We start from the raw sequence: 25,762 nt of genomic DNA, 5'->3' as shown, positions 1-25,762 counted from the left end.
TTATTTGCATGTTTTTACCATTACAGTCAGATATTGAAACTACATCCATGCCTTCGGCAGCATCTGCTCAGATCATATCTTCTTCACCTTCTGTCCAGGTTATACGTAGCCTATCGTTTGAGGTATTGTAACTGCATTTATACATTTTCTATTTTGCCTTTCTAAATATTCCAAGATCATTCATTAGAATACTCTTATTGCAAATTAACTAATCCAATAGACATTTCATACGGTAACTTTTTTTAAAATATGAAATGCTGAACTTTGTCTCTTTGAAAATTCTACAGTTATGGCTTTCACAAAAATAAAATATTTGTTTAAACATTGTGTCCTGTCACAGGAGGAAGGCAGGTCCGTTGCCTTTTCCGCACCATCCGCAGCTGTACCTTTTGGTCTCAAGCCTCGATCTGGTAAGTTGTATGCTGTTTCCTCAGAATCCTACTCCCTATTTCACACAATGTTAAGCTTCACATTATTACCTGTAAATATTGAGGTTGGAAATTAGTCTGTAAAATTAATCTTTGCAATACATTTACAGGTAATTTTTATATAGTATCAGTAAATGTGGTTATCGTTATCATTTTATGATGACTGTTCAAAGACTCAATAGCACGTAAATGGGCTATCTATCTAAAGATCTAGAACAAATTTATAAAGCAGCAGTCTGTGAATTAACACTGTGGTCAAATTTGTGGTTGGCAAACGTTGATGTGACAGAGAACAACTGAAGTTCTATTTATGAGTCCCAGACTTGAAAACTTGCCTTTTATGTTTGCAAACTTGTATTTTTGTTCACATGTATTTTTGAATAGAATTCAAATAGTAGATTATGTATTGTTTCTTTGTTCTTATAAATAATTGTGAGAAACGACAGAATACTACAAGATATGGCAGTGTATTTAGATATGGCAGAAAATTTAGTATTACCTCAAGATATAAGGGTGCCACTAACCTTTCCAATAAAAATGTGATATCAGGGAAACATTTTATACTTGAATGTGACATTTCACAACATTGAACGCTTCATTAACTTACTGTGCTGTGATTGACTATGGACCATAATTTGCTGTGGCAATGTGTCTAAAAGTGGTTTCGCTTTATTGAACTTGCGCATTTAAGTTTTAAGCTTTTTGTGTGCCAAATTGCTAAAAGTATGATCTTGAGCTGTTGCTGCTAGGAACATTGGACATTGAAGTTCTGTGTAAACATGGAAATATTTGAGTATCACATTGAAAGAATATTAAACCAGGACTGAAAAGGAAGTGTAAATTAGAATGGGCAAGTTCATTTTTAACTCGCATATTAATGGGGAAAGTAATTCGTTTGAGAGTAAAAGGAATGAAAAGTTTGAAACTTCAACAATTAAAATCTGAGGGTGCTCAGATTTGGCTTTTATTTAACACAGGATATATTTGCTTCAGAGGGAGTGCAGTGAAAGTTCACTGAAATAATCTCTGGGATAGCAGGACCCAGATCTGAGGTGGGGTTGTGTTGCATAGCAACTAGGTCTGTATTGATTGAAGTTTAGAGGATAAAGAAGCTGGACACTGAAAGGTACACATTCCTGATGAGGCTAGCCAAATTTGATGCAGAGAGGATACTTCAAGTAACTTCAAGAAATGTCAAGTAACTTTTGCATTCCTCCTCCCTGTGGCTATTAAACTGTACAACTACTCCCCCTTCTGTTGTTGGGTTGACTGACTCCCCCTTACCCCAAAAAAAATCTTTGCACATCCCCAATCCTTTCCACTCATCACTTTGATTTTTCATTTATCTTGTGTTTTATGACTATTGGCAGATCAATTTCCCTCCTGGGATAAATAATGTTCCATCATATCCAATCAGGTTATACTTTAGTCTAGTTCCGAACAAACTCCACTGACGTAACGAAACGCAGTTTAGTCCATGCTCTTATCTGTAACCTCTCATGAGATCTCCAAGTCTTTTATCCTTGATTTCCCACTGAAATGTCCACCAAACAGCTTCCATTCTTGACATCTGTGTTAGTTCACAATGTATCTCAAGCCATGCTAACTCCATCAAATCTATTACTAAAGCTGCCTTCTCCAAAAAATAATCCTTAACTCATCTATTTACGCAAATTGTTGCCCCATTTCCAATTGCCGATTCCTAAAGTCCTTTGGCATCCTAAATACCAGGCCACATCCACCGAAGCTTCAACCGCCGATGACACTCTCAGACTCTCCAGCGATTCCAGGCTGCGACCACCTACTCCACTACAGACCGTTACCGGTACTCCAGTGTCCCGTCGGCTAAGACCGTTGTATCCGCCGATCCCCTCTTCTCCCCCGCACGCCAGCTGGCCAGAGCCGGCGACTCAGCTGAGTTCCAGGCTCGGCTCCAGGCCAAGAGCATCCACGTGATCGGCTCCAAATCCACGTGGTCTGACTGTTGCTGAGTATCTTAGTTGCTCCCTCCCTCCAACAGGTAACCACAATAATGGTGCCACTGGGTCCTTCTGTCCTTCTCCCTTTTTAGACTACGTTACCCCAGCCACCCCTCATCCGTGCACCACTCCTCACACCCCCCTCCTCTATGAATCCCCCATCATCCCTTCAGAGTACTTCGCCCAAGCCTCCCTCCAGCCCTCTAACCCCAACACTTTCCATTGCCGTTGATGGACAGCGAGGGGACCAGCTCAAGAGCGGGTCAGCGGGCGATGGATAACAGGACAGCAGGCGGTGGAGAGCAAGTAACCTCAATTGGTCCATTGATCGCGCTGACACAGGAGTAAGCTCCACTGCCCGCTGTCCTGTTATCCATTGCCCACTGACCCGCTCCGCTCTATGATCTTTGCTCTTGAGCTGGTCCCCTCACTGTCCGGTCTACATTGAAAGACACGGACCGGGCAGTGAATGTAATGCAGTGTCATCCAGCGCAGCAAGTGAGACCATGTCCTGCTCCCGGTGGCAGTCGGAATTTAAGGATTTGCGGGAAGCGGCTGACATGAGCGAGGCCGGCGAGCGGCAGGTGAGAGTTATTCAGATGGAGAGCACTGCCAGAGGTGAGCGAGCTGGCAGAAGGCGCTGAAGTGGCGGCCGGTTCCACTGTGCAGTCCCGGCGGCCGCTCGCAGCCACCTGAGCTACTTCCCTCCCCGACCACAATGCGGTGGCTCCGCGCCCGGAGCGTCGCGGCAACAGTGAGTGAGTTTCTGGGATGATCCCCGACCTCCTCCTTCTCAATGCTCCTGCCCTCCCCGCAACTTTAACCCTGGCCAGACTCCCCACACGCTGTGAAAGGAACTCTTTCCCCCCCCCCCCCCCCTCCCAGCGGCACTGTCCTTTTACAGCCGCTTCCCAGTTTACAGACACTTCCCATCAGCTGCCAGCAATGAGGAATAGACTTGGCTATCCCCTCAGTGCAGCAACATCATTCTTGATGTTGCTGTACTGAGGGATAGCCAAGTCTTATCTTTCTTGGCTAACAAGCTAAGCTTCGGCCTCCAAGACGCAGGTAAATTTTCGTGCTTTATTTTTGGGTAAAAAATAGTGTCTTCATTGCCGGGAAATACGGCATTTAAAAACATATAGCTCAAAGCAATTTACTTACCACATTATTTGTACACGAACTCCATTCTTCTCTCTTTGTTTCTTAAGATACTCTTAAGATAATGCCAATCCATGTTTGAAAAACCTGCCAAGAAACTTGCACTGCGCTTGCGCAGTAGGCTGCTGCACAAGCGCAGTCCACGGTGCAAAGGCAGAATTTCTGCTGCCTTCAGCTCCCTTTGTCATTGAAGGCTTGAAGCAGCGTAGACTGCACGTGAGCTGCACATACTTTCGCATGTTACTATTGTGGATGAATGGCACGGGAGAATTATGCCTACCTCAGAGATCGATCTCTTAGTTAGGCATAATTCTCATGTGCCTTGGCTATTCATATTTAATAATTACCATTTTATAATTTTAGTCAGGGTAGGCAGTGCCTACCTTGCCCACCCTGACGGCATGTGCCTGCGAGGTACAGCAAAAAGCTTTTGTTGCATGTTAACCAGTCGGCGGAAAGACAGTTCATGATTAAATTGAGGCGTGCACAGTGTACAGATACATGATAAAGGGAATAACATTTAGTGCAAGATAAAGTCCAGTAAGGTCTGATTAGAGATAGCCCGAGAGTCTATAGTAGGTCAAGACCACTCTCCAGTTGTTGATAGAATGGTTCAATTGCCTGATAACAGCTGGAAAAAAACTACCCCTGAATCTGGAAGTGTGCACTATACCTAGGTATGTTGCAAAGCCTACCTGAAGCGTCTTTGAAAATCTGCCGCTACGGGTGTGCGCGATTTTGGCGCCGTTTAGAGGGGGCGGGTTTAAAACGCGATTTTCTCTAGGCTGTTCAAATCGAGGATGTTCAGCCTAGTTAATTATTAACGAAAAATCGCTGGAAGACCCCGTCGCAAAAGCTATTATTAGGTTTAAAGGCCTTGAATAATAGTTATAGTAGTTTAAAAATCAATCTCTAAACCCGCGACCGCCAGCAACCGCAGGGTCTCATAAAGCAGACAACTGAAGGAAGGTTGTATATTTTTACATTAAAAAGGGCTTCTGAAGATCCCGTTATACAAAGTTTACTATTGCGAGTAGCTCATTTTGGCCCCATTATATCGCGCAGTATTTTTCTGGGCATTTGGGGCACAAATCTACCGCAATGTGAACGTTCTAAACCAGCGCGTTCCACAGGGACCCACTGGAAAGCTGATTTAAATGGGCATTTATTTACAGCAATTGAACACTGAATTCCTTCCATTTGGCCTATAAATTAATGTAAATGAGATTTAAAAATCATGTTTTATTGTGAATTATTTGTGAATATTATTTGGACATTTAGGCTATTTAAAAATGTTAATCATTTATTAAGAAATGGATAGATGTTTAGATCTAGTAATTGAAGTCTGAAATTAGCTACAATTAGGTAACTAACTAATTATATGCTTTAATTTCAGGTCATCCAAGTAAGATTATTTTATATTTGTTTCAGAATGCTTCAATCTATGATAACTGAAAATTTCATTCAGTTCTCTTAATTTTTAAGAAAGTTATGGGCTTTTGACTGTTCACGATCACAGCTTTTTTGTTATGTCCATAGAAAATCAATAGGGAACAAGATGCTCATTTCCGAGTATGAAAATGGCCATAACTTTTTAAATACTTGAGATATTAAAGTGAATTAGGTGTCAAATTAAACTTATTTTTATGCTTTATCTGATGGGATAAATTACAGACTTGATTTTTAAAATCTCAAAATTTTGTAACATTGCTACTATACCTTGGTAATTCAAGTGCTCATCCAGATAAATGTTCTGAGAGCACCCATCTTCACCTCAACAATGCATCCCAGATTGCAACTAGCTTCTGAGTCATAGACCTATACTCTATTGAACTGTTTGCAAGGAAATTAATTTCACTGTGCTAACAATTAACATGTGACAATAAAAACACTATTGAGAAACAGGCTCTTTGACCCAACTTGTCCATGCTGATCAAGTTGCTTATCCGAACTAGTCCCACTTGCCTGCTCCTGGCCAATATCTCTCGTTAATCCTTTCCTGTCCATGTATCAGTGTAAAAGTCAGTTAATATTTTTGTGTTGTAGAGCTAAGTTTGAGATAAGATAAAATGACCCAAGATAAAATGACCCACCCACCCCCCCACCCCTCTTCCTCTTGGTTAGCCCCCCCCTGTCCTTTTACCCTCTCACAATCTTATCGTATATAACTGCTGATGTGTCACAAACCACGTATGGCCTTCCCTCTGTTCCACTCTTCCTGGTGTTCTTTTTATACCTCGCTCTTGACAATCTCAGGTGCAGCCAATCTTGCTGTTGCCTCTGGACAGTTGAATTTGTTGCACCTAAAACAGGTTGGGACTTGTTCAAAGTATTTAGAAACACTGGACTCAGCAAAGTGTGATCCGGTACACAGTTTTTAGGGTCATTGCCCGCATGGCATGATTTCAGCTGACTGGAACTTTTTCTCTTTTTAATAGCTTTCACGCGTCCATCTCGCCAGGAATTTGAATCAATGGATCCGGGATTTACTATTCGAAGGAGGATGGAACACGTTAGAGAAGAATTGGAACAAATTAGGCATCTTAAACAGGTGAAACACATGACACCATTTCTCCATATCAGCATGTCTTCAATTAGCCAGTGTTAGAAAAATAGGCAATCAAGCAGAACCATTTAATTACTGAACAATTATCTAAAGGTTTAGAGTTTCAAGTACAGGTGCACAACCTTTTATCCGAAAGCCTTGGGACCAGGCACTTTTCGTAATTCGGAATTTTTCGGCTTTCGGAATGGAAGATTTTTAGCGTAGATTTTAACAGCTGGCTCAGTGGTAGAGTGCTCGGCTCATATCCGCAAGGTCGCGAGTTTGCGCCTCGATCCCGGCAGTTACTCGATCGCGAGTTTGAGTCTTCAATGTAGTTTTTTCTTGCAGAATAGGAGAGAATAGGGAGGGTTAGGCTGGGATCATTCTCTGCGAGATGATCTTAGTGCGGGAGACAAGTGTAGGAGAGGTGTACTGACTGTGTGGGCAGAACTTTGGAAGTGATTGCCCACCATTCTCAAAAGCCGCTGTGTCTCCCTGTCCCTCCAACTCCAGAGGAATCCGCTCCCCGATGGGCCGCTACGGCGACAAGTGGCAGTTCGCCCACAGCCCGAGCTGCGCCACCCCAAGAACAAGACGTACCTTGCACACCATCAGCTTCTGCCCCTACGGGGAGCGTGTTCCTCTGGAGTTGGAGCGGGGCTGGGCTGGAGTTGCTGATCTGGGATCTCCGTGCTTGCAGTGGGCCTGGGGGTCGGTGTCCCGATGAGGGGGCGCAGCTCGGGTTGTGGGCGAACTGCCACTTGTCGCCGTAGCGGCCCATCGGGAGCGGCTTCTGGTGGTCCTGACGTCTCTCAGCTCCTGTCCAGGGGGGTGGCCGGAGACGTCAGGACCAACAGGAACCCGCTCCCCGATGGGCCGCTACAGCGACAAGTGGCAGTTCGCCCACAGCCCGAGCTGTGCCCCCTCATCCGCAACCCGGGTTCCTCTGGAGTTGGAACGGGGCTTGGCTAGAGTTGCTGCTGGCTGTGAGTCTCTGGGATCTCCGTGCTTGCAGTCGGTGTCCCGTTGGTCCTGACGTCTCCGGCCACCCCCCTGGACAGGAGCTGAGACTGGGAACTGTACCGCCCTTGCCCCCTCCCTCTGCAACTGCAAACAACCCCACTCTCCTGCTCACCTGCAAGGGCGGTACAGTTCCCAGTCTCAGCTCATGTACAGGGGGGTGGCCGGAGACGTCAGGACCAACGGGACACCGACTGCAAGCACGGAGATCCCAGAGACTCACAGCCAGCAGCAACTCTAGCCCAGCCCCGTTTAGTTCCCCTTTCTTCGAGGACCGACCGGAGGTTCCGCTGTCACCTCTGCGGGCCGCCCTCGGTGAACATCTTCAAGGACCGAAAAAATGTCCGCTATTCGGAGCTTTTTGTTATTTGGAATTTCGGATAAAAGGTTGTGCACCTGTACAAGAAGCAAAGATTAATCTCTAGAAAACAAAGTGCTCATTGCCTGAACTTTGCAAGGGGATTTAAACAAATGATTGCTATGGACTCTTGCAAGGCCTTTAAGTCCCATATGGTAGGATGATCCAGAAGGTTCAATCCAGGGTATGCTCGCCAATTGGATACAAAATTGGCTTTGTTTTGAATCAGAGGGTGGTAGTAAAGGGTTTCTCAGATTAGAGGCTTAAGACCTGTAGTGTGTGGCAGGGATCAGTGCTGGTTCCACAAGAGTTCATCTATATTAATGATTTGAATGAGAAAGAAGTTGGCACAGTCAGTAAGTTTGCAGATTAAGTTCAAGTTTGTGTTTATTGTCACTTAATCGACTAAGGTACAGTGAAATTTGAGCTCAATACAGCCATACTAAGTGAAAAGCAACAAGAAAATAAAATTTAACATAAACATCTTTTGGTATAGTTATAGAGTTAGACAGCTTGGAATCAGGCCCATTGGCATATTTGTTCATTCAATGGTTCAATGTACTTTAATGTCACTTATACCTAGATACAGTGAAATTCTTTGTTTTGCATACACTTCAATAAAGTCATACTTATAGTTGAGTTACGCCAGCATTTTGTGTCTATCTTCTATATCTAAGCACAATAGGTACAAAAGTACAATGATTGTACTGCAAAAATAGTAGACCACTGACAATACAGAGTTGTCACATTTCCTGCGCCTTCTTGTGCCCTTCGAGTTTCAAATTCTTAAGTATAGGGTCTTATCGTGGCCTGCATAGCGATACTGTCGGTGTCTTCCACTGCCTCTCCGTGACATTGTAGCCCTGATTCGATCCACGTGTCGCCTCTGTACGCCCTTCAGCAGTAGCCCAACCGCACAATCGGCAGGCTATTGCAGAGCCTCCATCAGCAAAATGCACGGAATGGCTTCAATGACTTAGGAGGCGAGACCATGGCCTGCTCACCGGCACCGATCCAACCAAATGGAAAGTGAAGAAGATTATTTACGTTTACAACAGAATGCAAATCAACTGGAAAGTGAGCCAATGGCAGATAGAATTTAATTCTGACAAGTGTTGTATTTTGGGAAGTTCAACCAGGGCAGGACTTGCACAGTAAAGGGCAGCACTGTGGATAGTGTCATATAACAGAGGGACCTGGAGGCACAAGTAAATAGAATAAATCCCTGAAAGTGGTGACATCGGTAGACAAGGTAGTAAAGATGATGTTTGGCATGCTTGATTTTAACAGACTGGGTACTGAGTACAATGGTTGGGACATCATATTAGGGAGACATGTGGTTGGTGAGACCACACATGGAGTATTGTATGCGAGGAGAAGATTTAAAATATACCTTGGGGGGGGGGGGGGGGGGGAATGAGTGACAAATTGTTCACACAGAGGATGGTGGATGTGTGATGAAATCCACAAGGGTAAGATGTAGAGGCAGGGATAATTACAATGTTTAAAATATATTTGGATAGAAATGAATAGGAGGGAGATGGGCTATAATCTTCCAGAGCAGCATGATAGGCTGCTCTGGAAGGTTAGATTGTATAAAATCCAAGAAGATAGCTGACTGGATAGAAAATTGGCTTCATGGAAAGAATCAGAGGATGATGCTGGAAGGTTACTTTTTGAACTGATCCTGTGACTAGTGGTGTGTCTGAGTGTTCGGTGCTGGGCTAATTGCTGTTATATATCAATGAATTGGATGAGAATGTACAAGGCATGATTAGTAAGTTTGCATATGACACTAAAGTGGGTGGTTGTCAAATTGCAGCAGCGTCTCCACGGTTTGTCCATGGCCCAACCGCATCTCCCACTCGTATGGTCTGTCAATGAGCCATCCCTCTCCTCTCCAGGCCTTCATCCTTTGTGCCTCGGGAGTCGCCTCCCACAGCTGACCCTGAAGAGGTTCCCAGTCTTCGGGGGGAAGCGGGAGGTGAGACTTGACCCACTCCAGGCGGTTTAGACAATGTCTCGGGGCCGAGTTTACCGGTGGCTCCCCTCAACACGGTGGCTCGGGGCCAAACTTACAGGCGGCTCCCCTCAACACCAGTGGCTTTGGGCCAAGTTCAGATGCAGCTCCCGTCGTCGCTGGTAGCTCTGAGCCGAGTACGGAGGTGACTCCTTCGAGAGACTAATGTTGAGGAGGTGTCGGAGTGGGCGAGTTACTAGAGCCCATTAAACAACCTGGAGCCCAATTATATTAGGTACCACTCCAAGTAGCTAAACGCACAGAATGTTGTGGCATGCGGTGATGTGGAGCAGCAATTGAGGACACGGATACATCGTGTATATATTTTACATCGTATATAAAACCTAAATCAACCACCTTACATGGGGTGCCACCAGACTTTAATGCAATAAAAGATATGCCCAGCCCAGTTGACTCATGCCAAACCCTCCTTGACCAAACCAAACCTTTCTGCAGTATCCCTTAATTGGAAGAGCCATCCCAAAGGGCATTTGAGCAGCAGTTTAACAGGCTTGTTTATAATCCACCGGTTTCTCCTGTTCCATGCAAGTACATTAAACTCAACAATGTCACACAGGGAAATGACCCAATAATGTTCAGCATTAACTCAGGGTATCTGGTCAAACATGGAAAAGGAAGGTATTTTTTCTCCCTAGAGCTGATAGACCAGAACTCTGGAGACCATAAACCGCTGGGGATAGTAAAGCTAGAATCTAATATCCATAATTAAAAGTGCCCAGTGCCACTGACTTGAGTCCTGAAGGACAAATCTGATATATTGAATTAGGAGCATGCCATGAGGGAACCAACCTGAAGCAAAAAATATTTATTGCTTTGTTCTTCCTAATGCTCTCTCACAGATATGCAGCAGTACTCTCAAGGATCAACAGTACTCAGTGCTTGTGGGGAAGAAGCCTGCTCTAAAGCTGGCATCAATTGGCCACAGAAGCAACTTTTTCCCATAAAAGTGGGAAATCACCAAGGAATATTCTGTCCACACAATATTTAATGCAGCTGATTATTTTTATTTTTACTGAGGTTGTCGAGGGCAACATTGTGAAGACATGTTAAATAGTACTTGCCAGTAAATATTTTGTTTATATTCAGATTGGAATTTTTCAGGATCTGTATTCTCTGAATTTCATAATGATTGTTTTGTAAAAATGATAGCATGAGATTGTCTGTCCTTGACATTAAGGTTTCATTTGACTGAGTAGAGCATCAAGGCACGCATCAGGAGTTGGGTTGACTACTGCCCACCTGGTTGCATGACAGCAATTCCCAAAACATTCCTAAACCTACCCAGGATAAAACAGGCTGGTTGATTTGCACCTAATCCACCACTTATTCCTTTTCATTGCTTCCATCTACATCATTTTTAAAAGATTGCAGTGGAACCATTCACTCAGGCCTCTTTGACAGTAAAGGGCCTGCCCCACTGTACGCGGTAATTCAAGAGCTCTCCCGAGTTTAAAAAAAAAATCAAACTCGTGGTAAGTACATGGCGGGTACGTCGGAGCTCGGGACGTTTCTTAGCGTCTCATAACGCTAACGGCAGGTTCTCGGAAAACGCGATAAGCGTGTGAAGATTTTTCAACATGTTGGAAAATGTACACAAGAGCCACGAGTACCTATGAGCAGCTATTACTGTAATTCTCCGAGTTCGAATCAGGGGAAACTCGGGAGAACTCTTGAATTACCTTGTACAGTGGGACAGGCCCCTTATGGAAAGAAAGCTCAGAAGATTTGAAGATAAAATAATATTAATAGATGAGGGGATGGAAACAACATGGAGGGATGGATAAGACTACATTTTCTGAGGGCAGTTTCTAGTCAGTAATTTCCGTACACGCTGTGCAGAAAATTATTTTATTTAAAATTTGGACACTCGTCGGAAAATCACGTCATCATGTATTGAATACATTTCAAAGGAAATCAAGCATTCCTCCTCATTATGGATTTCTGTTTGCTAATTACTATTTGACTTGGGTTGTAATGAGGTTTTGACTTGATCAGTGAAACTGGAAAAGGGAAAATTAACATGTGTAAAAAATATTATGTTTTTCATCTACAGTGCCCTCCATATCGTTTCAGACAAAGACCCATCATTTATTTATTTGCCTCTGTGCTCCACAATTTGAGATTTGTAATAGAAAAAATCGCATGTCGTTAAAGTGCACATTGTCAAATTTTAATAAAGGCTATTTTTATACATTTTGGTTGCACCATGTAGAAATTACAGCAGTGTTTCTGTATAATGATGGGTTGTTGTCCCTAACATTATGGAGGACACTGTATTTTTTCATTCTGTACTCCAAATTTCTTATGCATGTGTTTTATGCTTAAAGAGAAATAAATAATTGCTCTTCAAATGAATTGCTCTTAAAGTGAATTGCTATTCCTCTCCCCTTAAACAGAACCTTGAATTAAGGTTAAAAGTTATTTTGCCAGAAGACGTAGGTGCAGCATTAATGGATGGCGTGGTACTGTGCCATCTTGCCAATCATATTCGTCCACGATCAGTGGCCAGCATTCATGTCCCATCACCAGCAGTGGTAAGTGCATCTACAGTAAATGCAAATGTTATAATTGACAAATATCATATCAATTCAGGCAATATTTATATCTTGGGTATGGTATGTGATAGACTTGCATCATAACGTTTCTGTAATGCCATGAAGATTTTATTAATCCCATATTTCCTTTTGACTTTGAGGCTATTTTCCTATGCTCTAATTGCATCTAATTTACTGCTGCACTTCCGAAGCATTTTATTTGTTCTAAAGCTCACAACAATCCTTTCCAACACCAACTTTAAAATTCTGCGTCTATTTAACTTAAAATATATTGAATAATTTTATATGAATTCTTTAAAATAAGGGGGTATTGAAGTGTTGTGTTTTCCATTCAGAGTTTAACCCCTCTTTTATTCATGAGTGTCTATATTCGTAAGTCATAAGAGCAGAATTAGGTCATTCGGTTCATCGTGTCTATGCAGTCAATCAATCATGGCTGATCTATCTTTGTCTGCTTTAAAAATACCCAAAGACTTTACCTCCACTGCAATCTGTGGCAAGAATTCCACAGATTCACTACCCTTCATCTCCTTTCTAAAGGTGTGTCCTATTCTGAGGCACTATACTCTCCCACTTCTCCATCACAGACAAACATCTTTTCCACATCCACTATCCAGGCCTTTCATCTTTTGGTAAGTTTCAATGAGGTCCTCCCTCATCTTTCTAATCTCCAGCAAGTACATGCCCAGCCATCAAACACTCATCATATGTCACCCCAATAATTCTTGAAAACCTCATCTGGATGCCAGCACATGTGTCCTTGGATATAGGGACCAAAACGGCTCACAATACTCCAAATGCCTGGCTAGTGCCTTCTAATGCCTCAGTATTACATCCCTGCTTTTATATTCTAGTCCTCTTAAAATAAATGGTAACATTGCCTTTCTCTTCCTTACAACCAATTTAACTTGCTAATTAAACTTATGGGAATCCTGCACCAGTGCAGGACATATCTTTATGAAGTCCCTTTGCACCTCCAATTTCTGAATCCTCTCCCCATTTAGAAAAAAATGACACCCTTATTCTGACTGCCAAAGTGCATAACCACACACTTTGCTACGCTGTATTCTATCTCTCACTTCTTTGCCCACTCTCCTAACCTGTCCAGGTCCTTCAAGAGACTCACTGCTTTCTCTCTCAGTCCCTCTTAAAGGATTGGACAGGCTAGATGCAGACCCTGTTACCAGTCCCTCCACCTATCTTTTTTTCTAAATGGGGAGAGGATTCAGAAAGGAAGAGAAATAAATTAAATTAAATAAACCTATTTAAGTTTAACAATGAAATAAAGCGATGTTTATCTTAAGATTTATGAGCAACTTGATATCAGAATTTGCCTACAGGAAAGACAGAAATTACAAAATAAACAATCAATAGAGAATCAGACTGTCATCTCCAGTCTCATCCCCATTTTGGTTCTCTACCGTTCTATATTTTACCTAGTAAAGTGCTTGCCCAATTTTGTTTAAGAGATTCTAGTTTTGCTTCAGGTGAAACAGTCCATGTTGATAACTTGTGCTCAACTAATGGATTCCAAATTTGCTCCATTGCTCCATGTTCCCCAAGTGCTCACTGAAGAGTCTATGACTCGTTCATACCAATTTGCCAAACAGTTAAACCAATCTTCCTTGATCTACTCTTTCAAAATATTTTATATTTCACATTTTTATTCAGTAATTTCATGGGATGAGGATTTTGCTTACAAGATCAGCACCTTTGATGCTTGTCTTGATTACCCTTCATAGGTTCCAGGACCAGAATTGGGCCATTCGGCCCATCAAGTCTACGCTGCCAAGGCTGATCTATCATTCCCCCACAACCCTATTCTCCTGCCTTCTCCCCATAACCCCTGACACCCTTACTATTCAATAATCTGTCAATCTCCACCTTAAACCCCTGAGAACTGGTGGTGAGACCCCTTCTTAAATTGTGTAGTCCTTGTGCTTTTTTTTTTTGGCCTTTTGCCTTTTTGAGTTAAAATGCCTAATCTAGTCCAACTTTCCAGCGCCATATATGTAGCCATGCAAGTTGCAGCTCTTCTTGTACATATCCAAGTCATTGTCATGTGATAGGAGCAGAATTAGGCCACTCGGCCTATCAAGTCTGCTCTGTCAATCATGGCTGATCTATCTCTTCCTCCTAACCCCATTCTCCTGCCTTCTCTCCATGAGGGTTTCTGCCTCTACTATCCTTTCAGGTAGTGAGTTCCAAATCCATACTATATCTTTCTTTTCTTATATCCCTTCCAATCTTTATACTGGTTATTTAAATACTTCTTTTGAGGCCTCTTCTGGAGGAAATAGCCCATCCAATTTATTCTATGTTAGGGACCTCAAGAATACTTCAATCTGACTCCTCTGTCAGATTGCTCATCCGTTTTTTTGCTCATCCAAAAGATAGCTCATCCGGTTTTTCAACAACTACGATTTTTCAGTCCTAAGGTTCCTGAATTCATCAGTGCCAAAACAAATGCTCTCCCATTCATGTTCTTTCCACCTTCTCAGCTTCATTTGTAAAATTTAATTCAGAATGGCACAAATTTAAACTTATTCAGTTTAATATATGCTAGCTAAAAAAGTATCCTGCTTGCACACTAAAGGATTTGGCCTTTTTTACTCGATTTTCCAATTATAACTAGGGTAATTTCAATTTTTCAATCTTGCCTTATTCTTTTTGCATTTATGAGGAATTTGTTGGCAAGATTTTGGATGTTCCTTTTTTATTATTAGTCCATCCATATAACTGAGAGTAATGCAGCGTGGAAACAGGCCCTTCGGCCCAACTTACCCACACTGGACATCATGTCCCAGCTACACTAGTCTCACCTGCCTGCTGTCCTGCTATTCTGTGGACCCGTTTGGTCCACATCCCTCCAAACCTGTCCTATCCATGTCCCCCCCCCCCTCCCCCCCCCACCCCCCATCAGTCTGAAGAAGGGTTTCGGCCCGAAACGTCGCCTATTTCCTTCGCTCCATAGATGCTGCTGCACCCGCTGAGTTTCCCCAGCAATTTTGTGTACCTGTCCTATCCATGTACCTGTCCATCTGTTTCTCAAATGTTGGGATAGTCCCTGCCTCAACTATATCCTCTGGCAGTTTGTTCCATACACCCACCACCTTTTGAGTGAAGAAGTTTCCCCCTCAGTTTCCTATTAAATCAGGGGTTCCTAGCCTTTTTCATCCCATTTACCCCTGGCAACTTTAATAGCATATCACAATGTTATTTCACATATTTATGAACAGATACCAGTATACCAGAACCAAACAGAGTCAGTCAATGAGAAAAAATATGTACAAATTCAGAATCAACAAATTTACCCCTGAATAGGTGAAATTTACCCCAGGTTGGGAACCCTTGTATTAAATTGTTTCCTCTTCATCTTAGACCTATGCCCTCTGGTTTTGATTCACCTACTCTTTGCATCTACCCGATCTCTTCCTCTCATGATTTTATACACCTCTATAAGATCACCCCTCATCCTCCCGCGCTCCAAGGAATAGAGTCCCAGCTTATTCAACCTCTCCCTATAGATCAGACCCTCTAGACCTGGCAACATCCTCGTAAATCTTCTCTGTACCCTTTCTAGCTTGACACCATCTTTCCTATCACATGCTGCCCAGAACAGAACATAATACTCTAAATGCGGCCTCACCAACATCTTCTACAACTGCAACATGACCTCCCAACGTATAAACACTACTCTGACTGATGAAGGCCAATGTGCCAAAGGCCTCTTTGACCACCTTATCTACCTGCAATTGCACCTTCAAGGAACCATGCACCTGCACTCCTAGATCCCTCTGCTCTACAACACTCCCCAGAGCCCTACCATTCAATGGTAGGTCCTGCCCATGTTACACTTCCCAAAATGCAACACCTCTGTATTAAATTCCATCAACCATTCCGCAGCCCACCCAGCCAAATCGCTCGAGATCCTGCTGTAATTTTTCACAACCATCTTCACTATCTGCAAAACCACCCACTTTTGTATTATCAGCAAACTTGCTAATTTGGCATGTATGTTCTCATCCAAATCATTGATATAGATGACAAACAGTAACAGGCCCAGCACCGAATCTTGAGGCACACCACTAGTCATAGGCCTCCAGTCCGAGAAGCAACCTTCTACCATCACCCTCTGCTTCATTCCGTGAAGCCAATTTTCTATCCATTCAGCTATCTCTTCTTGGATCCCGTGCGATCTAATCTTCCAGAACAGCCTACCATGCAAAGCCTTGTCGACTGCTTTGCTGGTCTTTGTATACAACATCTACACCTCTGCCCGCAACGACCTTTTTGGTCTTGTCTTAAAAATACTCAATCAGATCTGTGAGACACGACCTCTCATGTACAAAACCATGCTGGCTATCCCTAATCAGCCCTTGTCCATCTAAATGCCTATATAACCTATCCCTCAGAATGTTCTCCAGTAACTTTTCAACTACTGATGTTAAGCTCACTAGCCTATAGTTCCCAGCATTTTCCTTGCAGCCCTTCTTGAATGGAGGCACAACATTTGCCACCTTCCAGTCTTCCGGCATCTCTCCTGTAGATAAAGACGACTCGTAAATTTCAACTAGGGCTCCCGCAATTTCCCCTCTAGTTTCCCACAATATCATCGGATATATCTGCTCAGGTCCTGGAGATTTGTTTACCTTCATACACGATAGGACCAACAGCACCTCTTCGACCGTAACACTGACTGCTCTCAAGCCACTTCCATTTACTTCATTTGTTGATCTTTCAAAAATACAATCTCACCTCTCACTCTGATTATTTTTTGAAACCAAGTTCTCCTTTTTAAGCCCTTCTCATATGACAAATCCATAACTAACATTTTAAGTTGCTTGTTCTTTGTCAGTCCTTCAGAAGCCTTGATGTGAGTATAGTCAAATTTACAAGATTGATAGCATTGCCAATGATTTAACTTTTTGTTGCATAATGGGAGTAGTTTCACTTGAAGTTTTGATTAGAAGGGTTTTGTTCCAACTTCTCATAGTTTAAATAGGTGTAAACTGCTCAATGTATATTAATTACACTTAGGGAACGATTTATATCTTGATTTTCCTTAAACGTTTTGGAAACAGAAATTAGGTGCAGGAGTTGGCCATTCGGCCCTTCAAGCCAGCGCCGCCATTCAATATGATCGTGGCTGATCATCTAAAATCAGTACCCTGTTCCTGCTTTTTCTCTCGTATTCCTTGATTCCTTTAGCTCTAAGAGCTAAATCTAATTAGGAGAACAAAATAGCACACAATACACCAGGTGTGGTCTCACCAAGGCCCTGCACAATTGCAGTAGGACCTCCTTGCTCCTAAACTCAAATCCTCTTGCAATGAAGGCCAACATGCCATTAGCTTTCTTCACTGCCTGCTGTAGCTGTATGCTTACTTTCAGTGACTGATGTACACGCACATCCAGGTCTCGTTGCACCTCTCATTTTCCTAATCTGACACCATTCTGATAATAATCTGCCTTCCTGTTCTTGCCACCAAAATGGATAACCTCACATTTATCCACATTATACTGCATCTGCCATGCATCTGCCCACTCGCCCAACCTATTCGAAGTCACTGTGCAGCCTCATAGCATCCTCCACTGCCATCCAGCTTTGTGTCATCCGCAAACTTGGAGATGTCACATTTAATTACCTTGTCTAAATCGTTAATATATATATTGTAAATAACTGGGGTCCCAGCACCGAGCCTTGCGGCATCCCACTAGTCACTGCCTGCCATTCTGAAAAGAACCCGTTTAAACCCGTAATACTACGAAGGCCTCCTGAAAATTGGTTGCAGAAAAGTTAATTACATTAACTCCAGTGAGTTTCCAATCTTACACATAGGAAATGTGAAAATCTGATATGTTATACAAAGAAGCAGAATCATAGGACAGTTTGAGTTACAAATACTACAAGTGAATCTTTTTTTAATATAAATTCTAGGACTATGTTCAACCATAGGGCCAAAGAAACTGCTTTCAGATGCACAGCTTGGGATTTGTTGCTAATATTTTTCAGAAAAAATTAATTCTGACGGGAATTTCCCGCTAATATTCTCACTATTCTCGAACATTAATTGTGGCACAATGCGTAAGCAGTTTTAGATATCTTAATCTTCTCAAAGACCAGAAGAAATGTTGAATATCATTATGTGCCACAGCACTATCTGTCTCAGTTAAACTCCATTGTTCCGCATTTTGCAAGGAGGTGCATTTTATCAAGGCGGGAAGATGATGTATGATAGTCAAGGATAAGTTGAGACAGTCCATTTATTATAATAAAAGTGGCTCAAATGTTTTGCTTTTTTTTTTTCAATCCTAGTGAAAACAACCTATTTCTGCATATTTTTCCCTATAGTTTGTTTCATTGATTTCCAAAGTGGAAATTAAATCGTGTCATCTTTTCATTACATTCCTAATAATATATATGTAATTTAGTTATGACTGGAGTTACTTATTGTTCAGCATTAATTTAACATTATTTAAATGGAAGGGAAATGATTAAGATAAAAATAAAGTGCATGATTATTATCTCAGCCAGACATCGAAACCTGCAGTGGAAATTTTGATAATTGTCACAGATTTCTGATCATCTAAAAAACAAGCTTGAATTTCCTTTCAAAAATGAATATCTGCACAAACAATCATTTTCATGAATAAAACAATGGTGTAAAAATTGCTTTTATTTGTAAACCTTGATTAATTTCCAGTACCTCATGTTTGGGTTAATTTTTTCAGCATTGCACGGCTACCAAAATTGTTTATAACTGCTAAAGTAGTACATAGACAATAATTCATTTGGAAAACTATAAATTTATGCAAAACCTTGAAGTTCTACAAATCTGGAGTTTCTTAATTTTCTTAAATAGTGCTTTAAATGGTTTATTTTTACAGTTTGTTTCAGATGCGTTATTTCTTCAGGTAATGTTTACCAGATATGAAGGTAGATTAGTTTTATAATCTTGAATGCTCTTTCTTAGAAGAAGAATGCATTATATTGACCTAGTTTTTTCTGTTCTTCAGCCTAAACTGAGTATGGCAAAGTGCAGAAGAAACGTTGAAAGTTTTTTGGAGGTTTGCAGAAAATTAGGAGTTCCAGAGGTAATGTGTTGATTGTGTGATTCTTCCATTTTAAGTTAAATAATGCCCTTAAAGAACAATTTTAACATTGTTTACATTGAAAAAGGTTAGAATTTAACACACTGCTGTAATTGGCAGCTGAAAGAGTGTATATTTAAATTATTGTGGCTATTTTTATTAATGCCTCATCAAATAGGCAGTGTGAAGAAAAATCACCTTATTATAAGCCCTTTGAAATATGATTTCTTTTTTCACATCCTATATGAGGCCATCCTCCAGCTGGTTATTTTAAATATTTTTTTGACCATACTGGGTTTTGTCTATGTCCTATACAGAACATAGAAAAGTACAGCAAAGAAACAGGCCCTTCGGCCCATTATATCCATGCCAAACATAATGCCAAGATAAACTAATCTAATCTGCCTGCACATGTTCCACGTTCCCCCATCCCCTGCATATCCATGTGCCTATCAAAAAACACTTAAACACCACCCTCATATCTGCCTCCATCACCATTCCTGGCAATGCATTCCAGGCATCCACCACCTACTGTGGAAAGAAAAACTTGCTTTGCACATATCCTTTAATCTTTGCATCTCTTACCTTGAAGCTTAGTTCTCTACTTTTTGACATTTCCACTCTGGAGAAAAGGTTCCAACTGCCTATCCTTTTTATGCCTTATAATTTTATATACTTCTATCAGGTATCCCCTCAAACTCCGATGTTCTAGAGAAAAGAATCTGAGTTTGTATAACCCCTCCATGTAGCTCATACCCCCAAGTTCATGGATCTTTCCTCCTGATAGTTCTCACTGTCATTATGAAAAATGAAGACTTGAGTTCATTAAAAAAAATCTGTGTTAAGTGATCCATAAATTCAAATAGTCGGGTAGAAATCTGGCTTCATGCACTGAAAGTAGCTTTTGTAATTGATAAAATAATTGTAAAAATAAAAGTTATTTACAATGGATTTTGGAATTCCAAAAATGAAACGGGGCTAATGTTTCAGGTCAATTACTTTTTAATCTTAGTGGTTATGACAAGCCAACTTGACGATCCAGTTAACTAAATTAAGGAAAGTTCTGTTTGAAATAAAGACATTCCAGTTTAATGCCATGATTTTAGTAGGTAAGGTGACACCTTGGGTTTTTTAGCCACTGTAGGTAATGAGTTATTTCCAGTATTGCTTCACCAATCTTGTAGAATCTTAACGTTTGCACAACATTGTGATTAATAATATTTTCAGTTCATGTTTTGAATTGATATGTCAGCACATCCTCTACCCCCTCCACTAAACAATTAACTAGCTTAACTTTTCAACTATTTATCCCTCTTTGACTCACACCTGTCTCAATCCAACAATCTGCCTATCGAGGAACCCTCTCACCTGAGGTCATCTGTCGCCAGCCCTGATTTGTTCTATCTTTCTTCGTTTCAAATTTATTTTCCCCAATCAAACTGAAGAAAGGTCCTAACCCGAAACATCGCCTAATCATCACCGGGTCGGGGCTAGTCGAACCTCATGTGGCTCAGAGCTTCCCGACATCAGACTCTACCCGAGACTGCGAGCTCCTCGATGTTGAAATCCGCAGGTCGCGGTTGGAGCGTTGATCCCAGGCAAGGGATCGCCGGCTCAGATGGTAAGCCCTTGACCCCGCGGTGGGGCTCAAAGTCAGTCTCGAGCAAGGCCGCCAGCTCCATGATGTTAGGACGCAGGGCGACCGGAGATACAATCCGGGAAACTATGGCAAGTTAAGAAATTGAAAAAAGTTTTCCCCGACCCCCTCCCCCACCCCCCACATAAAACTAACCAGAGAACATTAACACATACTTTTAAAACACACTAAAAATAACAAAAAAGACGAAAAGAAAATCAGCGAGGCTGGTTACAGAGGTCCAAACAGAAAACAATCCTCTAGCACTACCTTGCATTTCCTATCATCAAGCCAATCAAGTCTCTAGTTTTCGAACACACTTCAGATACCATGAACTTTAACCTCCATTTGTAAAGTCCATGTCTATTGCTCTTTCTTCACCAATTTCCTTAGTTAACATCTTTTTTTAAAAATTCGATCAGATTTGAGAGTCAGGATTTCACTTGCACAAAAAGAAATGAAATGAACTCTTGCCCTTAGAATTAAAAAAAAATCCCTTCTACAGTTCACTGCCTGTAATTTTCTGACATGTCCCTGCTAGCCTTTTTGGATAAAGGAACAACATTTGCTGTCCTTCTATATTCTGACACATTGCACAAGGCCAACAAAGATACAGAAGTTTTAGTCCACACTTCAATAATCGCCTTCCTTGCTTCCCATAGCATTGAGGAATAGATCCTGGGAATTTCAATGTGCCAGTATCTTTGCTCTTTTTCTGATTCAAACTAGTCCCAGAATATTAATACACATCTGCATCCTGTAGATACTTACCCCTGGTGAATACTAATGAGAACTTTACATTTAGGACCTTGCTCACATCCCCTGCTGCACACACTGATTTTCCTGTAGGTTCTCGAGGAGACCTATTTTATTTCCTATCCATCCTCTTGCTTCTAATACACTTGCAAGGTTTTTGAATTATTCCTAATCCTTCTTGCATAGGCCTTATCATGGTCCCTTTTTACACTTCTAACTATAAATTCTCTCTTATGCCCCCTATAAAGTCAAAGGACTCATTTGATACCTGTTCCTATACATGACTTTGTTTTATTTTTTCCTTATTAAATGTGTTATTGTTTCAGGAGTTGGTATTGGTCTAGTGAAAAACTGCATTGCCTTTGGTAGATGCTGCTCTCTGCAGTTGCAGAATGCCAGTTGGGGAAGAAGAGGATGTTTGGAATGGAACAAAACAGAAAATGCTGATAAAACTCAGCCAGTCAGGCAGCATCTGTGGAAAGAGACCCGAAATGTTAATTGTTTCTTGCTCAACAGATCTTGACCTGCTGAGGTTTTCCCATATCTTCTCTTTTTATTTCATATATCCAGTGTCTGCATTTTTTTGGTCCGGATTGGTTTTATTATTGAACAGACCAAAATACATTTGGTTTAAAGATGAGATGTGGAACATTTCTCCCCAGTGAAAGTCAGTAAAGACTTGAGTCTTGGTTTTGAATGCTGAGTGAATATGTGAAAAGAACTATTTAAAAAAAACGAATTAAAAAGTTGTTTGACAACTAATGCGAAAATATCTTAAACCATTGGTACCAACAGTTACATTTCTAGAAGAGGTGAAATTGATTTTGAGACATGCAGGTAACTTGAAAGATCAAATAATTAATCTACTCTTTTTTTAAGGATAAACTTTGTCTGCCTCATCATATATTGGAAGAACGTGGATTGGTGAAAGTGGGTTCTACAGTGCAAGCTCTACTTGAGCTACCTACATCTAAACATATACAGTTATCTGCTGTGTAACTAATGTTTGTTGTTCAGCCATTTATAAATGATCATGTTCATAGTTTACATTTTACAGCCAAGTTCAAACAAAGCTGAATTCAAAACTCGAATTTGCAGAAATGACATTAACTCGGCACTTTCTTTTGAAACAAATCAATCTTATAGCTCACACTGCTTAAGCCAATACGTATAAAATATCAATAATCGTCTGTTTAGCCAATAATTGCACTCGGCTTGCTGGAGCTGCCATATAGGAAACCTCAGAATAAGTTATCTTGTCTTTGCTCAATGACCATAAAAATAGCAGATGTTCCTTCTACGCAGATTTATAAGGCAAATACATTATTGTGACATCATCCATTTAAATGTTAATACTTATTACATTGTCCTGTTCCTTGAAGTTGTATAAAAATATTCTTATTATACACTATGGGGGTCATTTGATCCACTCTTGTAGAAAAGAGATGAATTTTCAGTGCCATAAAATTTTTGAATCTTTTTTTTTGTATAATCTAACCTCCACTGGTTGCCTTCCTATTTGAGATTTTAGTCTTGATTTGTAAATTGATCAATTCAACGGTTGCTCTTCATATTTTTTAAGGGCTATTCGATTTTCTGTACGAGTTATGTGTGCCATTTCATATAGAACTTCTACATATTGAATGCCAAGGATTTTTTTAAGTCTCAAACATTCATGACTTGTTACTTTGAATTCCTTGAGCATGCAGGTCAGGTTGGCTTCTACCATCTAGCACCAAGGGGCTGGATGCATTCATGACTTATATTGTACTATGTTTATTCTAACCAAGGGAAACTTCAATTATTAGTTCAGTGAAACTGCCCTTTAGCCCCTAATTTAAAGGAGTTGTCCAAAACAGGATATGAAGTATTCTGATAATAAAAACTTGTAAAGCTTTGATCATTTCATGGGGAAGGTTCTTAGGCAACATCCTACGATACTAAATGCCGAGCTGCGCCCAGATGTCGTATAAAAGACTTGAATTGAATAGACCATTCAGCTTGTAGCAAATCACAGACTAATGGACCGTCATCATCCAAAATGTATGTTTCTTAATTTCCCCATTCATATATTGTGAAGCCTGTCTGTAGGAAATTTTAGAAATTTAATTTTAGTCACATCTCAATCTTTTCCATACACAAAAATTATTATCCGGATATTGAATGTTTGTAGACAGTTCACTTTGGTTTGAAACCAAATGTATGCAAGGAAAATTAATTACCGACAAGGCCACTTCCACATACAATGGCTCAATCAAGCGATCAAATAAATTATTTTTCGCAGTCAACTTCTTCATTCAGGCCTAGCATAGCATGTTTATCTTCTATCATGAACAGAATATTTATTTTCATATTTTTTTAATGTAGATGCTCCCTTTGATTTAAATACTTTAATTTGTTCACCATAAGTTCATGTCATAGGTGCAGGATTAGGCTATTCGGCCTATCAAACCTACCATGCCATTCAATCATGACTGATCTATCTTTCCCTATAAACACCGCCTTAAAAATACCCAATGACTTGGACTTCACAGGCGTCTGTGGCAATAAATTCCATACATTCCTCATGTGTATGTGACAAATAAACTTGACTTGACTTGACTTGATGACTACAAAAATTAGATTAGATATAAGATATAATTTATTGCCACACAGCCAGGCTGGTGGAAATTTGGGTTGTCTGCAGCGATACAATAATAAAGAACACACAACCACAATAAAACTGTAACACAAACATCCACCACAGCATTCATCACTGTGGTGGAAGGCACAAAATTTGGCCAGTCCTCCTCCATTTCCCCCCCCGTGGTCAGGACCAGAGTCCAGAGTCAGTCCAGGATCGGCTCTTCCTCACCGGAGACCGCAGCTTTAAGTTGTTGTAGGCCACAGGCCGGCGGTCAAGATTTAAAGTCCCCGCCGCAGCCAGAAGCACCGTAAACTGCAGGGCCGGTGGTCGAAGCTCCCCTCCAGGGGTGATGGTAAGTCCATGCCGGCCCCGCGGTAGAAGTCGGCCGCAGGCCGGCAGTGATGGCTTCTTCCCCCGGGTCCCCAACGTGAGACCCCGGGCTGTAGACGCCGCACCAGCTGGAGCTCTGCAGACCGCGGCTTCAGGCTGCGACTTCAGGCTGCCGGCTGCCCCGGGTCAGCGAAACGGAGCGCTCCCCTCCGAAACGGAGCGCTCCCCTCCGAAACGGAGCGCTCCCCTCCAGCGAGGGCTCACCCGCTCCACGCCGAGAGTCCACGCTGCGCCCGCCACTGAAGCCCCGGGCGCGTCTCCGGGAAAGGCCGCGTCGATCCTTGATGTTAGGCCACGGGGGAGGCGACCTGGAAAAACTCGCCTCTCCATGGAGGAGGCGACCGAAGCGGTTTCCCCATCACCCCCCCACACCACCCCCCACATAAAACACACAAAGAAACATTAAATACAGACTTTAAAACATACTAAAAAAATTAAAAAAAGGTTGAAAAACTGACGAGCTGCATGACATGGCTGCTGCCAGAGCAGCGCCCCCTACTCCAGAGAGGTCGGATCGAAATACCTCCTTGTCTCCTTTCTATAGATGTTCTTTTATTCTGAGGACATGCCCTCTGGTCCTAGACTCTCCCACTACTGGAAATTTCCTCTCCGCATCCATTCTATCCAGTTCTTTCACTATTCAGTCAACTTCAATGAGGTCCCCCATCATCTTTCTAAACTCCAGCAAGCACTGGCTCAGTGGTGTCAAATGCTTATCATAGGTTAACCCAATAGTCCCTGGATCATTCTCGTAAATCTCCTCTGGACTCACTCCAATGCCAGCACATCCTTCCTCAGATATGAGGCTCAAAACTGTACACAATACTCCAAATGCGGTCTGACCCAGTGCTTTATAAAGCCACAGCATTACATCTCTGATTTTATATTCTAGTCGTCTTGAAATAAGCACTAACATTGCATTTGTCTTCCTTACTACTGTTCAACTTGCAAAATACCAGCACTCCCATGTCCCTTTGCACCTCCGATTTCAGAATCCTCTCGCCCATTTAGAAAATAATCTATGCCTTTATTCCCACAATCAGAATGCTTTGCTGCACTGTATTATATTTTTCACTTCTTGCCCACTATCCCAACCTGTCCTTCTGCAAAGTCCCAGCTTTCTCTATGCTACCTGCCCCTCCACTTATCTTCATATCATCCACAAAATTGGC

The 25,762-nt window shown here is 41.7% G+C and overlaps 1 protein-coding gene across 1 annotated transcript in view; it reads left to right on the top strand.

Moving 5' to 3' along the window:
• lrch2 (leucine rich repeats and calponin homology domain containing 2) overlaps window positions 1–24,081 on the top strand; it is a 105,847-nt gene extending 81,766 nt beyond the window's left edge. The window contains exons 17-22 of the mRNA XM_033030357.1: window positions 27–122; window positions 341–410; window positions 6,007–6,119; window positions 11,929–12,066; window positions 19,108–19,185; window positions 22,454–24,081. Of these exons, the coding sequence (XP_032886248.1) occupies window positions 27–122; window positions 341–410; window positions 6,007–6,119; window positions 11,929–12,066; window positions 19,108–19,185; window positions 22,454–22,573 (615 nt within the window). The 3' untranslated portion in view covers window positions 22,574–24,081. The remainder of the gene's footprint in view (window positions 1–26; window positions 123–340; window positions 411–6,006; window positions 6,120–11,928; window positions 12,067–19,107; window positions 19,186–22,453) is intronic.
• Window positions 24,082–25,762: the final 1,681 nt, after the last annotated feature.

This window comes from Amblyraja radiata, chromosome 12, assembly GCF_010909765.2.
Source record: "Amblyraja radiata isolate CabotCenter1 chromosome 12, sAmbRad1.1.pri, whole genome shotgun sequence".
Lineage (NCBI taxonomy): Eukaryota > Metazoa > Chordata > Chondrichthyes > Rajiformes > Rajidae > Amblyraja > Amblyraja radiata.
Note: the sequence above shows the minus strand (reverse complement) of the source record. Positions and strands in the feature narration are given on the sequence as shown.